The sequence below is a fragment of the Quercus lobata genome, chromosome 9, assembly GCF_001633185.2.
Source record: "Quercus lobata isolate SW786 chromosome 9, ValleyOak3.0 Primary Assembly, whole genome shotgun sequence".
Lineage (NCBI taxonomy): Eukaryota > Viridiplantae > Streptophyta > Magnoliopsida > Fagales > Fagaceae > Quercus > Quercus lobata.
In genome coordinates this window covers 49,348,245-49,365,795 of record NC_044912.1, presented here as the reverse complement: position 1 = coordinate 49,365,795, position 17,551 = coordinate 49,348,245, and the positions used below count along the sequence as shown (strand labels likewise).

At 39.7% G+C, this 17,551-nt stretch overlaps 1 protein-coding gene across 1 annotated transcript; it reads right to left on the bottom strand.

Annotated features, from left to right (window-relative positions):
* Positions 1–3,237: 3,237 nt before the first annotated feature.
* On the bottom strand, positions 3,238–5,913 carry LOC115961930. Its single transcript, XM_031080821.1, has 4 exons — positions 5,061–5,913; positions 4,813–4,989; positions 4,333–4,736; positions 3,238–4,253 (listed from the first exon to the last, which is right to left on the bottom strand). The coding sequence occupies exons 1-4, from the start codon at positions 5,911–5,913 to the stop codon at positions 3,729–3,731; spliced, it is 1,959 nt and encodes a 652-aa protein (XP_030936681.1). The 3' UTR covers positions 3,238–3,728.
* Between the last annotated feature and the right edge of the window lie 11,638 nt (positions 5,914–17,551).

The window sequence follows — 17,551 nt, the reverse complement described above, 5'->3', positions numbered from 1 at the left end:
GGAAGATCATCTGGGAGATCTCAAAGAAACATTCGACACACTTCGCTCCTACAATATGAAGCTCAATCCAGGAAAGTGTGCCTTTGGGGTAACGACAGGAAAATTCTTAGGATTCATGGTGTCTCAGAGGGGCATCGAAGCAAATTCGGACAAGATCCAGGCCATCCTGGATATGGCACCACCAAGAAATGTGAAGGAGGTGCAAAGCCTCAACGGAAAGATAGCAGCACTAAACAGGTTCGTGTCAAGGGCCACGGACAAGTGTTTACCCTTCTTCCGAACATTGAAGAAATCCTTCGAGTGGACTGACGAATGCCAACAAGCTTTCGAAGAATTGAAGGCTTACCTCTCCTCCCCACCATTACTAAGCCCGTCGCAGCCAGGAGAGGAGCTTTTTCTCTATCTAGCCGTCTCCCCCGCAGCAGTTAGCGCGGCCTTAATCAGAGAAGAAGAGAAAGTGCAAAAGCCCGTGTACTACGCAAGCCGCGCGCTTCATGGGGCCGAAGAAAGATACCCGCCCATGGAAAAACTTGCCTTTGCATTGGTTACGGCAGCCCGCAAACTCAAACCATACTTCCAAGCCCATACGGTGAACGTCCTGACTGACAAGCCTTTAAGGCGAGCAATGAGCAGTCCCGAGGCCGCGGGACGATTGGCACTATGGGCCATAGAACTGAGCGAATTTGATATTCAATACCGCCCACGGACTGCCATCAAAGGACAGGTCGTCGCCGACTTTATAGCTGAGTTCACTCATGATGAAGACAAGGGGGCAGCAGAGTCCCCTCAATGGAGCATATATACGGACGGGTCATCTAACAGACAAGCCGCAGGGGCCGGCATTGTGCTATTATCGCCCGAAGGAGACACCATTGAATGTATGGTCCGTCTTGATTTCCCTGCCACTAACAATGAATCAGAGTATGAGGCTCTGATAGCAGGGCTCGACCTTGCCAAAGCGGCAGGAGCCGCGAGGGTAGTCATCTATTGCGATTCACAGGTCATCACTAACCAAATAAATGGAGACTATGAGTGCAAGGGCGAAAAGATGAAGAAGTACCTTGGTGAAGTAAAGGCGAGAGTGGATGACCTAGAAGCTAAAGTCGTCCAAATTCCTAGAGAAGAAAACGAGCGAGCCGACCGCCTCGCGAAAGCCGCCTCAGCAGAACAAATGGTCATCCCTGGTAATGTACTCTCCTTCATACAGCTTTCTCCACTAATAAACCTCAGCAACATGCAGGAAATATGCTCCGACAGAAGCTGGGCGACGCCGTTAGTTTCATACTTGAAAAACGGGGTCTTACCAGACGAGAAGGAAGCAGCAAGGAGACTTAAGGTCCAGGTGGCGAGGTTCGTCCTAATAAAAGACGTCCTTTACAAAAGAGGTTTCTCCCGACCATATTTAAGATGCTTGGGTACGGAAGAGGCAGACTACGTCATGAGAGAGGTACATGAAGGAATCTGCGGAAACCACTCAGGGTCCAGATCGTTGGTACACAAGCTGGTGCGAGCAGGGTACTTTTGGCCCACCATGCAGAAGGACGCCGAAGCCTATGTCAGGGCCTGTGACAAGTGCCAAAGGTTCAGCAACATTATTAGGCAACCAACCGAAGAGCTGACCCCAATGACGGCCCCGTGGCCGTTCGCACAGTGGGGCTTAGATATTATGGGACCCTTCCCTACAGCAGCACGACAGCTAAAGTTTCTGGTGGTAGGCATCGACTATTTCACAAAATGGGTAGAAGCCGAAGCTTTGGCCACAATTACGGAGAAAAACGTACGAAGCTTTGTTTGGAGATGCATCATATGCAGGTTTGGCATTCCTAGAGTCTTCGTCTCGGACAACGGACGGCAATTCGACAACGACTCATTTCGAGATTTCTGCTCGCAACTAGGAATAAAGAACCACTATTCCTCCCCCGCCCACCCTCAAGCTAATGGCCAAGTCGAAGTAACGAACCGATCCTTGCTCAAGATTATCAAGACTCGGCTCGAGGGGGCAAAGGGTATATGGCCCGATGAATTGCCAAGCGTGTTATAGGCTTACAGGACGACAGCAAGAACACCCACAGGAGAAACACCATTCCGGCTGACGTACGGAGGCGAAGCAGTCATTCCAGCAGAAGTTGGGCTCGCAAGCTACAGGGTGCACAACCACGACGGGAACAAAAATGACGAAGCTATGCGACTACAGTTGGACCTGATAGATGAAATCAGGGCAATAGCAGAACAAAGGCTCGCTCGGTCCCAGGACCGTATGGCTAAACATTACAACTCCCGGGTTCGACACAGGGACTTCCAGGTTGGAGACCTTGTTCTTAGAAAGGTCATGGGAGCCGCTAGGGACCCTACCCAAGGGAAACTCGGCCCCAATTGGGAAGGACCCTACAGAGTCACGTCATGGCAAAGGAAAGGCACGTACCATCTAGAGACGTTGGAAGGAAGGAAACTGCCGCACCCATGGAACACCGAGCACTTACGAAAATACTACCAGTAGGAGCGACGGCACGAAGTTGAACTTTTTCTTATTTTATTTTACATTCCGGCAAGACTTTAGTCTCACTCCTCAGAACTATCATTTACTTTAATTTTTTGCAATAATTCTTCTTTTTAGCCCAAGGGGCAGGATTTACTTTTAATTACTTTTTGAATGCATGGCAATAAGAGGAGTTTTTTCAGAAATTACTAGTGTATTTTTTCTACGATCTAGTAAGTCCGCAACCAAAACCACTAAGTCCATAACATGTGGACCAAAAAAATGTCAAAGACATCAAGGCAAAGGCCGACGGTCCAGGAAATCTTAAAAGGCTGACGGACCAAGAAAGATGTCAAAGACATCAAGGCTTAAAAGGCTGACGGGCCATAAAAGATGTTAAAATACATCAAGGCTTAAAAGGCTGACGGGCCATAAAAGATGTTAAAATACATCAAGGCTTAAAAAGCCGACGGGCCATGAAAGATGTTAAAATACATCAAGGCTTAAAAAGCCGACGGGCCATGAAAGATGTCAAATACATCAAGGCTTAAAAGGCTGACGGACCAGGAAAGATGTCAAAGACATCAAGGCTAAGGCTGACGGGCCATGAAAGATGTTAAAATACATCAAGGCTTAAAAAGCTGACGGGCCAAAAAGGTGTCAAAAACATCAAAGGTAAGGCCGACGGTCCAAAAAATCTCTAAAAAGCCGACGGTCTAAAAGATGAAACAATCATCATAGGGACAAGGTCCTAAAAAAAAAAAGGGGGGATGTTAAAAACATCAAGTCCTAAGAAACTGACGAGCTAAAATGATGTTAAAAACATCGAAGCTAGAAGCTAAAAAGGCTGACGACCATTAGATGAAGCGATCATTGTATGGACATAGCCCTCAAACCAAGACATACAATAATGAGTCATCAAAACGACGGATTTAAGAGATTGACGACCTTAAAACAGTAGCAAGGGCTGTAGACCAACGGTCATCAAGCCGACGGAGCTTAAGGCCTAGGCACGGCATTCATGCCAACGGGGGCTTCCAACAGTGCAAAATAGCTGACGTAATCCAAGTAGACGAGAATAATTACCAAAATTTCGTCTAAGGCCACCATCAACAAAGGGATATAAAAGTTACGGAAATTAAACACAACTATACACAAACAAAAGCCCAAGGGAAACAAAGAGAACACTTAAAGATTGTTTGAAAATTACAACTACAACTGTTTTATACATAGCCAAAATACAAAATAAGAGCTAAGGGGCAGGAACATCAGCATTCTTGCCGTCAGCATCCACAATCACAGCAGGAGAATCAGAAGCAGCAGGATTAGCAGCAGGCTGGGCCAGGACCACGCTGTCGTCGCGCCTCGGAGTAGACTGACGGAGGCTGTCGTCTCCATCACCCATGGTGATCCCGGATAAATCCAACTCCGGGTAGGCCGACGCGACTTGCTGAAGGCAGTCTTCAAACCCGGTGCCATAATATTCGCCACACGAGTCAAAGAAAGCCTGCGACGCTTTGAAATCTCTGATCGCGTCAGCCCCCGCCGTCTGCAGCTTTTCGCTCAGTGCCGTCACCTCTTCCTGGAGTTTATCACTCCGACTACCGCTCTCCGTCAGCTTCTCCTTAACTTCTTGCAGCTCCGTGTTGAGGGTACGGACGGCATCCTTGTACTGAGCTTGCTGGTTCATCAGGCTTTTATTGTGACTGCGGACTCGAGTGACGACCCCCTCCTTCGCCACACAACGATCTTGAAGGGCCTTGACACGAACCAAGGCCTAAGAAAACACATCCGTCAGTTGAAAAGTATACCAAAGCAAAGCAAAGCTTCCCCAAACAAAATTTTAGTAAACATACCCTGGTAAGGTCAAAAAGGGCTGACGCCCCTAGTTCCTCCGTCCCCACCTGGTCACAAGGTTCAATATCCGTCGGTTTAATCAGGGACCCAACCTCCCCGACGGCATAATCCTTGTGGGTCAGGAGACGGCAGGGGCCCTCGCTGACGGGACCGGCAGAAGTCATCACCCCCTTGCCCGCACCATGACTAGGCTTGGGAAGGGACTTCTCCTTCAGTGGTTCGTCCCTTGGAGTGACGGCAGCTTTCTTTAAGGGACGGCTGTCATCACCGTCAGGCTTCCTCTTCGTCGCCTTAGCGACGACCTTTGGAGTTGACGAGGCCTCCCCTGCCGCCTCCTTATTCTTTCTCTCCTCCTTCTGACGGGCTGCGGCGGCCCTTATCCTTTGCTTCGCAGAGTCCATTTCTACAACACAAAGAACACCATTAAGGTAGGTAACGGAAGAATAAAAAACTGACGGGATAAATTAAAGCCTACTCACGACGGCGTGCAAATTCTTCCAACTTTCGAGCTTCCGCTGACGGATCTGGACCCCCACAGTATAAGTGAAGGGTGTCAAGGGTGATCAAATCCCTACACTTACGTTCTTCCAAAGGAATTTCCAGAATCCGTTGGATAAACTCCTCCTGCTCGTCAGTTATGTGAGGGCGGGTATAAGCTGAAAGAAATAAAAAGTATTGTTAGCATCGCCTCAGAAAACACACGAGCCTCATAGCTGACGGGATTAACCTGAATCCCTGACGAAGGCCCAGGTATTGTCAAAGTAACCACGGGGCATCGTCGCCCACTCCTCCTGACGGCAAACCCAATCCGTCCCCTCAACAAAAAAATACCGACTCTTCCAGTTCCTGTTTGAGTCTGGCATATCCGACACTAGCCTTAGCCCTTTCTCCCTGGCATTAAAATGATACGTCCCCTTAGACGAGGCGATGTGGTGAGGCCTATAACAATGAAAGAATTCTTCTAAAGTGAGCTGACGGTGTCCTCCGCTAAGACTGCCCCAAAGGATTTCAGATCCTATAAAAGTCCTCCAGGCGTTTGGGGCGATCTGGGTGACGGATATTCCAAGGAAGTCAGCAAGCTGACGGTGTAGAGTCGTCAACGGTAATCTCAGACCGGCAGCAAACATGGCGTCATACATGCCAACGTCAGCTGTCCTCCCGGAATAACACCTCTCATTCTCTGTAGGGAGACGGAGGGGAATGTGGTCTGGAATTTGATAACGAACCCGTAACTCCCTAAAAACTTTGTCACTCATCCCAGGCGAAAATTTGTTGACGGCCCAATCCTCAGGAAGAATGAAGGGACGATTATCTCCGGGACCCTCTGAGGTCCCTTCACTGGATCTCTCATCCCCGTCACTGTCCTCCCCGTCAACATCCACTCCATCCTCGCCATTTCCATCCCCTCTTCCCTCATCCTCATCTCCCTCAGCAAAACTCTCATCGTCGTCAGGAGATTGGGCTGACGACCCTCTCTCTGACGGAAGGGAGAAGTTTGACTCATCTCCAGAGCCAAAGGTTTCGTCGTAGCCCGCTCCTTCGCGGACTGACGACTCCTCACAAGACGCGTTACTCGACATCTGACTACCTACAAGTGACGGGTTTAAGCTAAGTACCTAGGCTGACGACCATACTAATGAGGCAAAATAACAAAGGGAAAAGAAGAAGGAAGGAAAGAAAAATGAAGACTTACCGGTATGAAGGCTTTCTGGACAACTCTAAAAGACAGCGCCAAATAAACCGACGGAAGTAAAGCTGACGAAAGGGGGGCGACGATCTTCCTCTCCACAAGATCAGCAAGAATGAAATAGTGAAAAATGAGGGGAGGTGCTGTTTATATATGAAAAAAAATGGCGCGAAAGACGAAGCGACGTCTCATCGAATGCAAAGCCAATAGGAGCAAGCCACCTGTCCAAGGCATTAAATGCACAAAATCCACGCGAACGATATCCCAGTAAAACAAACTCCACAACCCGTCAGTACAAAGTCTGACGGAGGTATGGAGTAGGGGGCAAGTGATGAGGATAAAACTAGTTAGATAAGGGTGACGGGCAAGCTTGACAAAGCTGACGAGAGGGAACTGTACCGTCAGCAAGTCTTCAAGGCTGACAGGGGAGTAAAGGAAGAGCACACATGTAACCGGGCATCCTGAAGCTGACGGAAGTAAAATTAGACTGACAGGAGTAATTAGGCAGACGGGAGTAAACTTGGGCAGACGGGGTTATCCTAAACTGACGGCGTGGGTCTACAAGTTGATTGAACTGCCCGTTTACATATATAAGTAAAATAACTTGCTCTCCGCGTTTCAAGGAACCTAAAGACTCCTATATGGAAAGAATCCCGTAAAATACGCCCAAGAAGACTCCTATAAGGAAAAGACTTCTACTCCAAGGAAGAGAGGTCAACCATCTACTACTATAAAAACCCAAGCACCCTTATAAAACACGGTACGCATAATTTACCCTCTCTAGCACTCTAGAGCAGTGAGAATAGTTCTAACTTGACCTTCGGAGGGTGTTTGGCCGGTACCACACCGGTACTCTCTGCTAGGTTCTTCCTTTTCGTTGTGCAAGTGCCGTTTGATCGTACGAGGAACGTATGACTCACTGGTGATACTATTTTCAGCTTCATCATTGATAATATATTTTACATGTTGTTTTATTTATTCATTTATTTATTTTTGTTTAGGGTATTAGAAGGTGAATCAACATGCGTTCAATGCAACATAATGTTTGAATATTCTGAATATTTGCACATCCATACCTTCAACGAGCACAAGAAATACGAGTATCATTGCCAGTGCCGAATGCATTTCCTACAAAAGCAGTGATGGACCAGCATTTCAATGTGTTGCACTCTCAGTAAATTCCTTTTTTTTTCTTTTTTCTTTTTCTTTTCTTTCTTTCTTTTTCAAATCTTTGACTCAACAAAAGACTTATATTTTTATTTTATTTTTTTGGTTTATAGGAAGTTACTCCATTTTAAAGTGAAGAAGAAGAAGAACAAAAGAAGACCTGCTTAGGCAGACGTAGTGTGGGGTTGTATTTGGTTGTGATGAACAAAGTTCCAGAACAAAATTAAATCTACAATTAGTTATTTTGTTATTTATTTTTATTTATTTTTTTGGTGAAAATAGAATGCATTAAAGAAACAGCTTAAACGTGTTGATTTTGCCTGAATAAGAATGTTAGATTTTACTGAAAATTTTGTATTTAGTGGGTGGATTTTTTGTGAGGGGTGTTTTGTTTTAGCAATTAAGATTTTCCCTCTCAATGCAGCTCTCTTTTAGAGGATTTTTGCTTGAACATTTTCCCCTAATTTTCCAAACATTTTGTGCATAGAAAAGTGTCAATTTAATTACAAGACCCTTAACATATTGTATTAAATTTTATTTTATTTTAATATCTGTTTTGTCATAGGAGACTCTTAAATTGGCATGCAATGTATAGTATATTATTAATATCATCTCCTATCTATAAGTATTTTATGCATTTATTATGCATAGAGTTCAAATAAAATGATATTTTCTTCAAAACTCATTCTGTAGTTTTTACTATGCATTCCAGTTAGCGATAAGTTTGTTGAAAGTGGATAAAAATATTTTTATACCATAAAAAATTTAAAGTTTTAAAAAACTATACATAAATAAATAAATAAATCTTTAAAAAAACAATGCCAAATGCAAACATAAGAATACAGAAATATAATTTTTTCTAACCATTTGCGTTTCAAAATTTTCATTTTAGCTCCTTATATTTGATTTTGTTTCATACTCGTCTTACCATCTTATTTTATTAATAATCTGATGTTAGGTATCTTTTATGTTTAATCATTTTATAAAATAGTAGTTCTAAAATGTTGTTGAATGTTCATTTTAGCTCCTTATATTTGATTCTGTTTCATGTTAGCCTTGTTATCCATTTTAATTAGTAATCTGATATTAATAATAAGTATTTTTCATGTTCAACCATTTCATAAAATACTAACTCTAAAATGCTGTTGAATGTAGATATTTAATTGTTTTAGGAAAGAGATATTATAAATGGTCAAATTACTAATGAAAATAAATAGTATGATCAATATGAAAACATAATAATTAAAACATAAAGTGCCCATAAGTCACCTCATGATTGAGTGCATTTGAATGAAATGAAAGCTGACTGGCATGCTTTTCTTGCTAACAAAATTGGTTGGATTCAAGGGGTTTATAATACCAAGAGAAAAAGAAAATAGTTGAATAGCTTTATGTTTTATATTATATGGCATGAATAAGAATCTGAAATTAAAATTTGTTAGTTTTACACATGTATTATAGTTCTTTACAAGCTGGCCCAATTAAAATTGTACGGGTAAATATGCTTTCCACTTCCATTTTCATATATTCCTTATAAAAAAAATGTGCTTTTCATTTACTTTTCAATTTCAATCGTTACTTTTTTCTTTTTTTCTCTCTTTAAAAAAAATATAAAAAGTAGTACAAGTGTTTAACCACGTTATATGTTCCTGGTACAGCAAGCTTTTGCAAAGATCAAACTTTCCTAAATGTAAAGAAGAAAACATTTATGAATGGTGAATACTTCATCAAGAAGTATAAGAAGACCATAGAATTCTTGCATAAATATCATTTTACTCACAAAACCTATAACAAATGATAAACAACCGCCAACAAGCACCAGAAGAAGTATATTAATTAAGCTATAATAATTTGGAAAACATTGCCACTTATAATGAAATTAGCCTAAAAGCTGATACAATTTTGGTTTGAAATATAAAATTCATTCCCATTATTTTAGTTATAACTAGACTACACATTAATAATACATTTCATATTGTCAAGCACAGTCTACATGCTCGCAATAGCATTTCAAATAGTAAGAACAATGTCCCCCGCTTGCATTCTCCCACTTCTGGCATTGCTTGGCACAATTTTTGGTGCATACACCTGACCATGTAACACTTGATTTCCAACATATTTTGCAAACTTCTTTATATGGCTTACAATTTTGGAACATCCAAGGGGCATGTCCTAATAAGTACGAAGAATTGAAAAGCATATCAATAGACATAACAATCTTATTATAAAAAAAATGTGGGGAAATCAATGATAATTATTTAACCTGGGTCTGACCATAATAGCTTTCTACCAACCCGTGAATCAATAATAAAAAGTTAAGAATAGGGAATGATAAAGAAAATGGCAAACAAAAAAATAAGAAGGAAATTCTGATTTTTGAGTCTTATACATGTTTTCTCTCACTTGCACCAAATAGGCAAATACAAATGAGAACAAGGTCTATATAAAGGAGTTTGGCTTACCTCTAGTATTTTTTAACTCGACATTTTTCGTTGTTTTAAATATACATTGGTACATCTGGGACTGACATGGAGGTGATGCAGGAGACAAAACTGGAACTAAACAAACTATTATTGGAGGAAGAGGATATGTGGAACCAAAGGTCCAGAAACTGTTGGCTAAAATCAAGAGACCAGAATACATCTTTCTTTCATACCAAAGCATCCAACAGACACCAACGAAATGCTATAGTGAAGATAATGGATTCTAATGGTACTTGGTAGGAAGAGGAGGAGGTGATTGGTAGGACATTCATTGACTATTATGAACAACTATTCTCATGCTCACATCCAGCAGTCAGTGCGAAATTGCTTGATGCGATACAACCCAAGGTGACTGACGAAATGAACTTGGCTCTACTACAAGCATTCCAGACCACAGAGATTGAGACAACACTGAAGCAAATGCACCCTCTTAAGGCTCTTGGCCCTAACGGTATGCCTTCTTTATTTATCAACACTTTTGGCCCACTGTTAATTTTGTTGTTATACAAACTATCCTGGACTTTCTTAACCATGGTGTAGCTCTGCCAAAGTTTCATGAAACTCACATTATTCTGATTCCAAAGAACAAAAATCCAAAGAGAGTGACAGACTACAGACCAATAAGCTTGTGCAATGTTGCATACAAGCTAGCTTCCAAGGCAGTGGCTAATAGAATGAAAAGGGTGCTGAAAGACATAGTGGGGGAGAATCAGAGTGCCTTTGTAGCCGAAAGACTCATTACAGATAATGTGTTAGCAGCTCATGAAGTAATGAACCACATAAATAGGAAGAGGAAAGGAAAATGGGGTGAGATGGCTTTGAAACTGGATATGAGCAAAGCATATGACCGAGTAGAATGGGAATACCTACAGAAGATCATGCTCAAGTTGGGTTTCCATGAGAATTGGGTTCATATAATTATGCAATGTGTATCATCAGTAACATATGCAATTCAAATCAATGGGGTACCTCGAGGAGTTATCAAGCCTACTCGGGGTCTATGACAAGGTGATCCTTTGTCGACTTACCTATTCCTACTATGTGAGAAAGGCTTATCCGCTCTGATCAATAAGGCAGTTCAAAACAGGTTCATACATGGGGTGGCGGCATCAGCTAAAGGCCCAAAAATTTCACACCTGTTTTTCACAGATGACAGTTTGATCTTCAGTAAAGCAACTACTCAAGAGTGTGGTGAGATACTAAGGGTGCTGCAGGTTTATGAGGAATCATCCGGACAATAGTTGAACAAGAACAAAACCTCCATCTTCTTCAACTGCAACATAGACCACGCTACTAAGGAAGCCATAAAAGCTAGTTTTGGTGCTCAAATTATTAGGCCACATGAATCATACCTTGGTCTCCCGTCATTGGTGGAACGTTCAAAAAGAAATACATTCACCCAGCTTAAAGAAAGAGTAGCTAACAAGTTGGCGGGTTGGAAAGAAAAGCTACTCTCTAATGCAGGGAAGGAGATATTGATAAAAGCAGTTGCTTAGGCCGTACCGTTGTATACTATGAGTTGTTTCAGGTTGCCCACTGCTTTATGTGATGAGCTCACTGGAATAGTCCAACAATTTTGGTGGGGACAAAGGAAGGATGAGAGGAAGCTCGCTTGGATGAGTTGGGAGAATATGTGTCTTCCAAAGGAAAAGGGAGGGATGGGTTTCAGAGACCTGAAAAGTTTCAATCTAGCTCTCTTGGCAAAGCAGGGGTGGTGACTGCAGACCAACACATCATCTCTCTTTTATAAGGTGTATAAGGCAAAGTACTTCCCTAACTATGATTATGTGGAGGCAAACTTAGGAAGTCAACCATCCTACGCTTGGCGTAGCATAATGGCAGCCCAGTCAATAGTGAGACGTGGTATGCACTGGTAGGTAGGTGATGGAGAAAGGGTTCACATTTGGAGGGACAAATGGATCCTAAGTCCATGCACTTATAGGATTACCACTTCAGAGAATCAGTTTCCACAAGGGCCGTGGGTAAAAAACCTCATCAAAAGTGACAGCAAAGAATGGGACGATAACTTTATTAAACAGACGTTCATGCCTCAAGATGCCGATGCTATTTTGAGTATTCCACTAAGTGCTCGTAGGGCTCAAGATAGAGTGGTATGGGCTGAGAACAAGTTTGGGAAGTTTTTTGTCAGGAGCGCGTATCAGTTGGCCCTATTAGACTGAGGAGGTGTGGACAGAGCTGAATGTTTGAACCCTACGCTGACTAAATAGATTTGGAGAGGCCTTTGGGGTATAGACGTACCAAATAAGGTGAAACACTTCGCTTGGAAAGCATATAGAAATATTCTTGCTACAAAAGAAAATCTGTGGAAAAGGAAAATTACACATGATGGGGTCTGTGATGGATGTGGACAGGCCATTGAGTCAACGGGCCATTTATTTTGGTTCTGTCAAAAGGCGAGAGAGTTTTGGTCCCACAGCAAGCTGGACATCCCATTTCAAATATCTCCTGAATGGGAATTCCTGGATGTCATGGGACAATTGTTAGGGTGGTCTGAAGCTTTACCCGGTCTCTTGGAACGTGTGGTCATGATTTGTTGGGAGATATGGAAGAATAGGAACGAAGTACGACACGATGGAAAAGACAAGAGGGGCACTGCCATAGTATGAAGATCCATTACATTACTGGACGAATTTCAAGCGGCAAATGTTAAACAAATAATGCCTGGACCCCACAAGTCAGAAGTGGTTAAATGGATGCCGCCCCAACAAGGACGATACAAAGTAAACACGGATGGAGCTGTGTTTACCAAACGCAAGTGTGTGGGATTTGGGGTGGTGGTTCGTGATGGCAAGGGAGAGGTGATCGTCACGCTGTGCAAAAGAATGGTTGGCTTAATGGGGGCGTTAGAAATGGAGGCAAAAGCCATGGAAATAGCAGTGCAATTTGCCGTAGATATTGGGCTCCGTGAAGTCATCTTTGAAGGAGACTCTCAGAGCATCTGTAAGATGATCCAACGCTCCATTAAGGCTCAGTCATCCATCCAGAATGTTGTGGACAGTATTATCTCCCAGCTGGCATCTTTTAGAGTAGCAGAGGTGTCCCATGTAAAAAGGCAAGGAAATATCCCTGCCCACTTATTAGCTCAGCATGTTATTCATGTTGAAGATTACGTGGCTTGGCTAGAGGAATGTCCTAGCCCAATAGCACGTGCATGTTCCCAGGATGTACTCTCTTCTAGTAAGTTCTAAATAAAGCAATGCGTTTCCTATCAAAAAAAAAAAATATATATATATATATATATACATATTGGTAAGTGGTTGTGAGTTTTAATTTTCATCTTTTATTTAGTTAATGAGTGATGTGGTAGTTTCTCATTAAAATAAAAGAAGATTCTATTTAAAAAAGTACTGAAGGTAAGCCCAACTCTATATAAATTATAAGTTGACTTATTTGACACTCAAATAATTGCCTAAAGAATTAATTGCTTAGCTATTGCAAAATGCTAAGAAGTAAGAACTCTTTAACCTTTGGATGTATTAGATGTTTATTGGATTTGAGTCTAAGAAATGGTTGGAATATTTTCCTTTTGTTATCTCTTGTTGACTTCTATTCTATCACTTGATGTAGTCTCTTATTTGGATACATAGGAAATTCCACCCTTTGAGCGAAATATGACCAAATGGAAAAATTGTTATTTGACATGAATAAAATTTTTGATATTTGACCTATACTAAAATTCCTTATTATAATGGGTTATCATGGGGTTTAAAGGATAAAAAATGGTCTTTTCTAGGGGGAAAATTAAGGTTTTTAATCAAATCAAATGAAGGCAATAATTTGTATTGGTTCAAAATTGCTTTTAAAATAAGCACGAATGTGTGGGTTCCAGTTAACTCAACTAGTAAAGTCTCTGATGGTTGTATAAGAGATCTGAAGTTCAATCCCTGCCTACACCAAAAACTGATTGGTGTCTTGGTCTAATGATAAAGAGCTATCATCAGGAGCGGACGCTGTAGGTTGAAACTCTCTTAAAAAAAAAAAAAAAAAAAAAAAAAAGCACGAATGTATGCATTAAGTTTGATTGATTTTAATTGGTCATAAAATTAAACTCTTATTCTCAATTATTATTATTATTTATAGAAGAGACAATAAAATTTCAATTTATGGCATCGGCTTCATGATAAGTATACTTTATTAGGTCAAGACACCAATTTATTTTTTGTGTTTGTGGTGCAAGGAAGAAAACACTCTAGGAGTGCACGATATGGTGTTGGCCAAGGACATTTTTTAAATAATTATTTATTATTATTATTATTATTATTATTATTATTACTTTTTTAAGTGTTTGTTTACTATGCATTGCACATTATGATTTTGGAACAGTGTGTCTGATAAATAGTATACCTACCAAATTGATCCTATGAACTAATTTTTGTTTGCTCTTATGGAAGAAAATCACGTTATTGGTGCGCGCGAATCCTTTCGTGAATCTTCTTAGGGTCCGTTTGGTTGGAGGGATGTGTTAGGGATATATTTGATATAATTGGCTAATCTTTGACAAAACGCACTTTACTTGTAATTGGATAGATCTAGGATGGGTTTAGTATTTCAAGAAACAAGTGTTCATGTTTGGTATTGAAGCCATGCAAATCTGACTAAGAAACAAGTGAAGAATGTGTTGCTCATCAAAGCTCGACAGAAGTCTCAATAGAATCCTTTCTATCAAGAATTACTACTGAAGCTCGACACAAGCTATATCTATCGAAAATTACGAAATCAGAGATTCCAGATTTGATTACACACATATCCTTGAATATTTGTGTAGAGTTTCTTTTCTCACAACCCTAAACATATGTAAGGATTATTTTAAGAGCAAAGTAATTATACACACATATTGTGATCGGAGACAGAAATTGCTCTAGTTCATCATATTCTCTCTAAAAGCTACTGCATCTTTACGCCTTGGGTTTTGTGACCAAAGAGCTTACTGATCTTCATTGTTGATGAACTGAAGAATTTTGCAACCAACAATTCTTCCTCAAGTTGGTCTATTAGTCACGTATTGGGATCCGTGCATCATTGGTTAGTTACGTACTAAGATTCGTGCATTGAACAGAGAGATTGCCGCTATAATACAAGTCCAATTGGGTATTAAGGTAAGGGTTCAACTGTAGGTTGATATTAGGTACTAGGATTCATTTTACTTATAATCGCTCGTGATCGATAATAGTGGATTTTTGAGAGTGGTGACCTTAAATTCACCCGGTGGGATTTTGCCTTGATAGTTTTCCCCTTTTGTAAACAAATCACCTATGTCAAATTTAATTTTCGCTGCATTTAACTTAATTGGTGATTTGTTTATGCTACCACGTTATTGCATGCTAAATTGACTTAATTAATTAACTTGGATTATTAATTAATTGATTTGTCAAAGGGGTCAATACATTCTTGGCCTATCAAGATGGAAAAGTGGGAAAATAGAAAAAATTTAGTTTTCTCTCATATGTGTTTAGCTGAGAGGATAGAAAAGTGGAGAGATGGAAAACTATGAAAAATGAAGTTGATATAAATTTACAATTGTATCCCTATAATTTAAAACAAAAGACAACACAATTTTTTATACACTTATTTATTTAACAAATTATATATGGACACTACACTTTTTTTGAAGTTATTTTTTTAAAGGTAGAAGCTGGATCCAAAATTGGTGAAAAAAAAAACAAAAAAAGAACGAGAAGGTAACTATGGAAGAAATTGATAAAAACAAAAGATAGAAGAAGACAAAAGGTGAGATGAGCGCACACAAAAAAAAAAAAAAAAAAAAAAAAAAAAAAAAAAAAAAAACCCCAAAACAACGAACAGTGAATAGAAGAAACAAACAAACAAAAAGATGAAAAAGACAAAATATGGGGCAAAAACAAGAGGAAGAAAAAGAAATAATAATAAAAAGAACATGAAAGAAAAAAGTGATGAACAACATGAACTAGAAAACAAGAAAATATTATTAAGTTGATTGAAGCAAAGTGAAATGCCAATGGTTACCTAAGATTTCCATGTTCAACGTTACAAAAAGAGGGACAAAAATGTAATTGATTGGGTTGAAATAAAGTCCCCCAAGTTTTCTCTCTAAATTGGAGAGATAGTATTTTGATGAACCAGGAGAGAAAACACGAGCCCACCAAAATTTCATTCCACTCTCCCTCCCAACCAGAAACCTCTCTCACCTATTTTCTCTCATTTTTTTTTTCATCCTCTCTATTTCACCACCAACCAAACGAAGCCTAAATGTTGTTACATGATGGTCACATAAGTTTCAGTCCCTAACAACTAATGAAAATTAGTTCTAGAGATCAGTTTGACAGATATGAAAACCTCAATGAGCTATAAAGAATTTTTATAAAAAAAAACTACATGAGGTCTTATCCGTTCGTGAGTCTTCTTGGTGTTGTTACATGATGTTCATGTGAGTTTCAGTCCATAATAGCTCACGAAAAGTAGTCTTAGGAATCAACCTCAATGAGCTATAAGGAAGAATAAGCCCTTCTCCTTAACAACCAACCACTAGACTACTACTATTCTATAATGAGTTGATAGTTCAAGTTTTCAACCCAAAAAAAAAAAAAAAAAACATACTTTATTGTTTTATATATATATATATATATATATATATAAATATATATAAAATCAATAATTATGATACTTTTAAGGGATCTTGATATAATTTATTCTAATAATTTCTTTGTATAATAGCTAATGCCGTATATCGTGAGTGTTTTGATGAACTTTGCAACCTATGTTAGCTTCCAATGACCTCCCGCGCTTTTAAGTTCTTTGTCCAGCACATTAATCTTAGTTTTATAAGATTACTAGTTTTGCATTTAATTTTATCACTATTTATTTAATAGCATTTGCTAAATTTATTTGTGTTCAAGAATTATGCTTTTACAATATTACATGTGAATGTGAAATTTGTAAATTTATGTCAAAAATAATTTTATTTTTAATTAAAATGAATTTTTTTTGAAATATTACCACACACAATTTTTTAATGCTTGTTTATATTTTATTATTTTCTATTCACTTTATAAAAATATGGAAAATTTATTTTTAAAGTTGTTTAAATTGCTTTATATTTGGGGGGGGGGGTAAATTTCCATTTTTTTTATAGGGAAAATTGCACTTTACCCACCGTGGTTTGGCCCGTTTTAAAAGTGTCCACCTGTGATTTAAAAGTTATCACTTAACCCACCTGAGGTGACCTATGTTAGACAACCGTTACCCATCTCTGCCATTTCCATTAAAAAAATCCCCTTTACTATATAAGCCACAATATAAACAGAATTAGAAGCAACATGTTGAAGAGCGACTTCTCTCTCATCATCTTAGAAATCAAATCTTCAAACGCAAATCTCATATCGTGGCCCAAATCTTGTTCAATCAACACAATAATTGGTTTCCTCTTGATATATATACTATCAACAAAAAGAAACCCAGATAGCAAGGGGGAAAAAAAAAAAGGAACACGTTTTTTTTCGGATTGGAAGGAACCCAGAAGATTCTCCATCTTCTTTTGAAGCCATAGCTAGAACAAATATGCCAAATCCTAAAAACTCAGTAGGAAAAACTAAACCAACCTAGAAATCCATTACACTCGTAAATCCATTAAACTCAAAAAATTTGAACCCACCAACCATAAGGAAATTTAAAGCAACCTAGAAAATTCGAACCCATAAATCCATTAATCCCAGAAAATTTGAATCCACCACTCTCCGCTGCTTCGATCTCAGCCGATTTAGACAATCAAGTTGCTCTGCTACTCAGCCGATCTCATGATTTCGTTTTTCTTGTTTCTTTGTTTTTGCTTCCCGGTCTGGGGTTTTGGGCGGTGGCTAACAACGGTGGTGGTGTTGGAGGTGGTAG

Excerpts from the sequence above, each read along its gene's own strand:
- LOC115961930 (XM_031080821.1), bottom strand. The coding sequence starts at position 5,913 with ATGTCGAGTAACGCGTCTTGTGAGGAGTCGTCAGTCCGCGAAGGAGCG. Across the intron at positions 4,737-4,812 it reads GGAAGAATTTGCACGCCGTC|AAATGGACTCTGCGAAGCAA; the intron begins GTGAGTAGGCTT and ends TTTGTGTTGTAG. Across the intron at positions 4,254-4,332 it reads CCCTTTTTGACCTTACCAGG|GCCTTGGTTCGTGTCAAGGC; the intron begins GTATGTTTACTA and ends GTGTTTTCTTAG.